Genomic DNA, 6,449 nt, shown 5'->3' on the forward strand with positions numbered 1-6,449 from the left:
GGGGGGGATCCAGATGTCAGCCCAGAAGCCATCAGATTCTCTTGTACAGTTGGATGCACTCCCATTCAATGTTGAAATAGAAGGATAAATGCTTGTACCTTAAGTTTAAAAATCGGGTGTGTTTGGTTTGAGCCCAAGCTGCCCTAGAAAAATTTGGCTAGCCAATATTGGTCAAGGAAGTTGCCCATGCTTTGATCAATGTTGGCAAGAAAAATGAACTAGAATTAGATAGAGGGGATAGGCATGCTAAAATATTGGTACGGTTGGTTTTGGTGATCATCCAAACATACCCTTATACCCAAAGGAAATATGCCTGGTTTTTATGCGAACACGGAGAGAAGACATAATGCTTGTGTACAAAGTAACCTTTTATATTCTGTAAAGAACACGTCACAATTTCCTTAATTGTACTGTTAGCTACTCACGTAAGACTAATAAGACACATGTTTTGGTTGTGTGCACAGGTCTAACCTGCTAAATAGCCTGTCTGAAGACCACAAACTCCAGTATGTAAGTTCCACAAACTATGATATGAACTTATTTCTAAAATATGTACATTTCAAAAAGGCATGCCTATTAATTTCTGTTCTATACACATGATTATACTTTTTCACAAATTTGTGCACACATACAACATGATTTTGTGAGAAACCTTTGAATAAGTTCAGGTCGTGTCCTAGTCATACTAAGTTATAACTTCACTCTTTCTTGCTGATGAAGGGAGAGATACGTACTTATTTTAACAGACCAATTTATTGTTTGAAGAGTGTAATAACTGACAGGATAAGGTGCTTTTGAGGCTCAATTTGCCAATGCCACCTTATCAGAAGAGGAATGGAAGCTTCATACTGGTCAGCAGCACCAGCCTTGGTTTCTGAGACCTAATACTACAAACAAAGCTGAAAGGTTGGAGTTTTTCAACGGCTGTGACTGATACAAACGTGAACTGAACAGAAGACAGGTTGAATAGAATGGTTGACTGGGGGAGGTTGTGGAAACAAAGTTGGGGCATGATCGGCGAAGAAGGAAAAAAAAAAGAGGAATACTGGAGGTTTATTGCTTGCATCCCTCAATAGAGTACAGGCCCTGCCTTTAATACGGCAGACTGAACATGCCGCACGAGTTCTATGTCTAATTCTATCTTGGACTCTTTTAACCAGTTACTTTCCTAAACTAATCTAATCTTTCTTCTGGACTACAATATTATTCTTATTCAGACAATAATTCATCTCTTTTTTTTAGGAACGGACAATAATTCATCTTTAATTAACTCAAACTCTATCATCTTTCCGCTGTGGCTGTTCCGCAACAGAAATTTTCAAGTTTTCTATATGACAATGAGTTATGGAGTCACTAGCGCACAGAGCCATCCTCCGACAGAGGTGCAAGTGATCACATAGAAGAAGCTTCACCAGAGTAAAGAAAAAAAAAGGTAACTTATGACCAAAGTGTGTACCCGGAAACTAGCGTGCGAGCAAGAGCACATTCATGATTTTTCAAGCGATGTCCTTCGTCAACTATCAAATAGTGCCAGTGAACCTTCTTCAGGAACTTCTTATCTTTCAGTATCAAATCATAGTGTGTGAGCAGAACATTAAATTGTCCTCCAAAATTTGTTTCCCTGAGAGATTTCCTCTCATCTGGACGACCATCATACAGAATTGTACCAATACTGCAAACGACGAGCATATCAGAGTTAGGTTACTTCAATTTATAGCAGGAAAACATAGAAATACTGATCAAGCAAATTCCAGTGAAACAATACCTGGGAGCCCATGTTTTGAACTCATTAGACCAGTTTGGTAGTACTGCTTTGGGAGCTACTATTAAGTGAGGTCCTGTGACCTCCTTCTTTTCCAAAAGATAAGCGATCAAAGCTATGGTCTGAATTGTTTTCCCCAAACCCATTTCATCAGCCAGAATGCCATTCAAATTGTTGTTGAATAAAGAAAGCATCCATTGGAGACCCTCTAACTGATATGGTCTCAACTCCCCACCTACAAGGGCTGACGGTTGTTCTGTTACCTGTAAATCCAAAACAGTAGAAAGAAACATTAGTTGCCCCAGAAGTAGAAACATAACAAATTGTATTGTAAGAACAAAATGGCAAAAACAAATTAACAGAACACCGTAATAATGAAAATTTTCATTCGTGGACCACTGAGCAGTGAAATTAGATCCAAATAAACTGGGACCATCAGTTATTGCAAACAGGCAATAAATTCTTCTGCAGAAAAATCCCCACATTACATGATTATAACACACTAATTATGAGCAGATGATCTCGCAGAATCAAGAATTCACATAATTTATTTAAGCCAGTAGGTATCTAGTAGCAGTAGGGCGCTACCCACTGTATAGCAGTAGGGCTCTACCCACTGTATTATGGACAATAATATTATCTACCATCATCAGGAATCCAAGGGGGGCATAACATGAGTGCAGCCAAAAGGTTAATTCGTATTTGATCACACAATCTTACTTGCCATGCTACCAGATTATACGACACTAGTTGCATAGCATATAGAAATCGATTAAAACTGTGAGACCGAGACAACATCTCAAGCAACAAGTTACTAAATACTCCCTCCGTCCCAAATTACTTGTCGCAGAAATGGATAGATATTGATGTATTTAGAACTTTAAATACGTCTAGATACATCCATTTCTCCGACAGGTAATTCCGGACGGAGGGAGTATATGGCTAAAAGTCGAGCTTCAATCTACCTTCTCTTCGATGGAATGGACAGTAGAATCAAGCCTACGGCCAGCAGCATTAAATTTACTAGTATTTGCAGAACCGTGTGTATCTGCATCATCATCTGAAGGAGACTCCTCAGGGGATTCATCAGATTCTGAGTCTTCAGACCCTTCAGGACGACTAACATGCTCAGCATCTTTTTGTCGCTGTACAGCTTTCCCAATTCCTTCTAGAAGCTCATTTGTCTTATCAAGGAGCATCGTCAGCCGTTCATTCTTGCTCTCCTCAACCATCCGCATATACGCTTCTTGATCACCTGCTTTCAAAACTTGCAACCTACTTTTTTCAAGTCGATTGATACGCTGGCGCGCCCGGACGTGCCATGCCTACATTTAACAAGTAAAGAAAAAGTTCACGCATCCTTAGATTAGCAAATCAAAGAAAGGGGTATAGATAGGGATAAATGCATAGTAAACACAATGGCGTTCTAATAAAAAAACTTAAAGGGCGGAAGGGGGCGATAAACATCTTAAGGCTTGACCATGAACATCCACAAAAAGTATCATATCTCTTGGGCATTACAACATGCACAACACATTTCATCAGATATCTTTTTTATCTGTTGTAAATTCTAATGATTTCATGTATGCTACTACAATGTCCATCTTTCATGTTGCAACCAGCATCAAAAATATCATTCAAAATCATGGCATGGCTACTGAAGCAAGACAATTGCAGATAGGCCAATAGATACAGCATAAAAAAATTGTAGAGTGATGCTAGAAAAAGCATTTATCCCTATGGGAGGCTCATCACTCATGAAATGGTGTTGCAGACATATCAATGAATATTGGAGAGGGCAGCCCGGTGCATGTAGCTCCCGCTTGAGCAGGGTCCGGGAAAGGGTCCGACCACTTTGGGTCTATAGTACGCAGCCTTACCCTACATTTCTGTAAGAGGCTGTTTCCAGGACTTGAACTCGTGACCTCATGGACACAAGGCAGCAGCTTTACCACTGCGCCAAGGCTCCCCTTCCAATGAATATTGGAGAAAATAGCTAAATTAAGAAAGTCCTCTAAATATAACAAGTAGAAACTTTTGATGCATTGTTCACACCTACCAGAAACTGACAATATCAGGTTATGGCTATCAGCAAATAAGGCGTGTTTCAAATAAACATCACGAGATAAAAGAGAATCATCAGCAGAGCCGAGTTTGTAAACAAATAGGATGAGCTAATAAATCCAGTGAAGACACAAAATTAGGTGATACATTGACCATCTTGTTTGCTAATTCTGAAATAAGGAAACAAATCAAACCATACCTGAACTCCATCATTACGTTGCTTTCTTCGTTTGTAAGTAGCCGATGTTTGCACTTGATATTCCCTAGCAGCATTAAGAATTTCTGTAAAAAATCTTCTCTTCCTGGTCTCAGCCTGGTTCTTTTCCTCCTCTTCAAGCTTTGAGATCCTCTGAAGTTTGTGAACGCAAAAAATGAAAATCAAGATTTCAGTTGTATAAAAATTGTCAAAACTGAATATCAAATATGTGAGAAAAAACCTCGGTGAATCTCTTTTTGCGATGGATATCATCGGTGTCCATTGAAAAACCATCCCCTATTCCATACATGGTAAAAGGATATCGTATCCTCATCATCCCCCAGTCAAACAATTGCTTCTCAGGATGCGCACATTTTTTGTGTAGCCAGTATTCAGCATTGACATCAGACCGTACTTTCTTCTGCAAGTCTAGTAACTGCAAGTATACAATTAAGTTAATCAATGGTCATCAATACAATAACTCAGCGCCACCATTATACTTCTATATATAGATCTATAGATGCCACACACATGTTATACTTCACTTCACTTCATATCACAACGATGCATTATGAAATATATATATAAACAACATAATACACAGTTGATAGTTCATACTACTATTTAGCAAACAAGATATGGTGCACAACTACTTGCCATATTACACTACTCATTCCTATAATTGGAATAAGTATTGAAAGTTATAGATGTCCTTTGTGCCAAACAACTCAAATATTGTTCATGTGCCCCGATCAATGAGGAAATCGACAATAAAAGATCACATCTGTAATTATTTTTCTCCGTGTTGGAGCATTATCATATTAGAACGACAATAGCTACCAGCCTCCCACAGTGATGAGTACATCAATCAAATGTTTCATTCAGAAGCATGAATATACATTCACATTACCACCTGGGGAATACGGATACAGTTGGGAACCAGTGTGTCAGGGGTTGGATACGTCCTGATACCCGAGATACATATCCTCATACATATCAGCCACTTCTCTATTTTTCAAATAGTAAAAATAACCCAAACGCTAGAAAGCAAGCGAGCGCGATGGAGCGCCAGCCGTCCATCGTTTCGTGAGATCGCGCTACGTGGGGAGGGGTGGGCGAAGCGGTGGCTTCTTTTGCCGTTTCCGTTTCTTTTTTTTCTTTTTTTTTTTGCGAGACGCGCCGCTCACTATTTTCTTTCCAGGTCACGCACTCGCCGGCGATTCCCCTTTCTCTTCCCTACTGAAATTCTAGGGTTGCAGGCACCCAGTCCCTGGCGCGACCCCGCGCAGCAGAGCGACACAGCCGCACCGTCCACCAGACGCGGCACTGCACAGTGGACCGACATCGAGCATGGTGGATCAGGGAGCGGAGGGATGAGCCCGCGAGCGTGCGTGAAGAAATTGGATGGCAGCCGGCTCCCGGGGGACCTGCGATTCATGCAGTACATCGCCATCCCAAGGTTAGTTTCGTTCTGCACCCTCCTTCTAATCGCAGTAGAAGATGAGTTCGTCGACTCGCGGTGCGGGAGTGACGACTCACACGGGGCATGAGGAAGGGTGTGGGGAGGGAGGGAGGTACCAGGCTCGGGGTAGGTGCTGCAAGGGGGATGGGGGGAAGCAAACAACGAGAACTCTCACAGGAGAGGTAGTGAATCCTCACGCACTGCTAGGAACTTTTGCCAAGAATTTTTTTGTGAAGTTGCCACTACATAGATTTCTCACGTGCTGCTAGGAATTTTTCTGCCCATCATTTTGTTGTTAAGTTGCCTGCAACAAAGATTTATCACGCATTGCTAGGATTTTTTCCCAAATTTTTTGTATTAAGTTGCCTGCAAATTTATACATGCAGAGAAGCTAAATTTAGGAACACTGGGTGCCAGAACGTACGAACTTGTGAGGGCTTTCTCCAAGTATTGCCTAGTTCGGGTTCTATGGTGACTAACAGCACTCTTAATTCGCCCACCAATGCTCCTCCAAGTTGCCTAAAAAATATGTAGTTTGTGAATCTGCATTGGTGCATCCCCTGGTGCCTGACAGCTGCACTTTTTGAGCCTTTTAGAAAAGTTTGAAGTAGAAAATCAGCAGTCATTATTCAGCGCCAAGTTAGAATCAACAACTTAAATCAATCCAAAATCTAGTTGTTTCTTTTTTCTTAGGAATCATTGATGAAGTAATTTAAAGTGAGCAGGGAATGGCTAATATGATGCCAGCATTTTGGGGTCATACCATGTGTTGAGCTGTTAATGGCATGTCCTCAGCATGTGGCACATTATTTTGTCATGTCGATTTTGGACTGAAAATCGATGCGAACAAACACCTTTAACCATTTTTGCGCACATGTTTGTTTTTTGAAGCAAAAAGAAGTGGACCTGGGCAAGGTTTCTGAACCATGGCTGGGCTCCCGTTTCCGGACCAGGACAATCTACTG

The 6,449-nt window shown here is 41.0% G+C and overlaps 1 protein-coding gene across 4 annotated transcripts in view; it reads right to left on the reverse strand.

The window, feature by feature from the left end:
- Positions 1-6,449, reverse strand: part of LOC123180412 (probable ATP-dependent DNA helicase CHR719) — a 16,726-nt gene that overhangs the window by 3,231 nt on the left and 7,046 nt on the right. For all 4 annotated transcript variants that reach the window (XM_044592459.1, XM_044592460.1, XM_044592461.1 and 1 more), the window contains exons 4-8: positions 4,264-4,458; positions 4,026-4,175; positions 2,728-3,087; positions 1,766-2,025; positions 1,457-1,672 (exon numbers count right to left, since the gene is read on the reverse strand). In XM_044592459.1, coding sequence (XP_044448394.1) covers positions 1,457-1,672; positions 1,766-2,025; positions 2,728-3,087; positions 4,026-4,175; positions 4,264-4,458 — 1,181 coding nt within the window. The remainder of the gene's footprint in view (positions 1-1,456; positions 1,673-1,765; positions 2,026-2,727; positions 3,088-4,025; positions 4,176-4,263; positions 4,459-6,449) is intronic.

The sequence above is a fragment of the Triticum aestivum genome, chromosome 1D (genome assembly GCF_018294505.1).
Source record: "Triticum aestivum cultivar Chinese Spring chromosome 1D, IWGSC CS RefSeq v2.1, whole genome shotgun sequence".
In the NCBI taxonomy this organism is placed as follows: Eukaryota; Viridiplantae; Streptophyta; class Magnoliopsida; order Poales; family Poaceae; genus Triticum; species Triticum aestivum.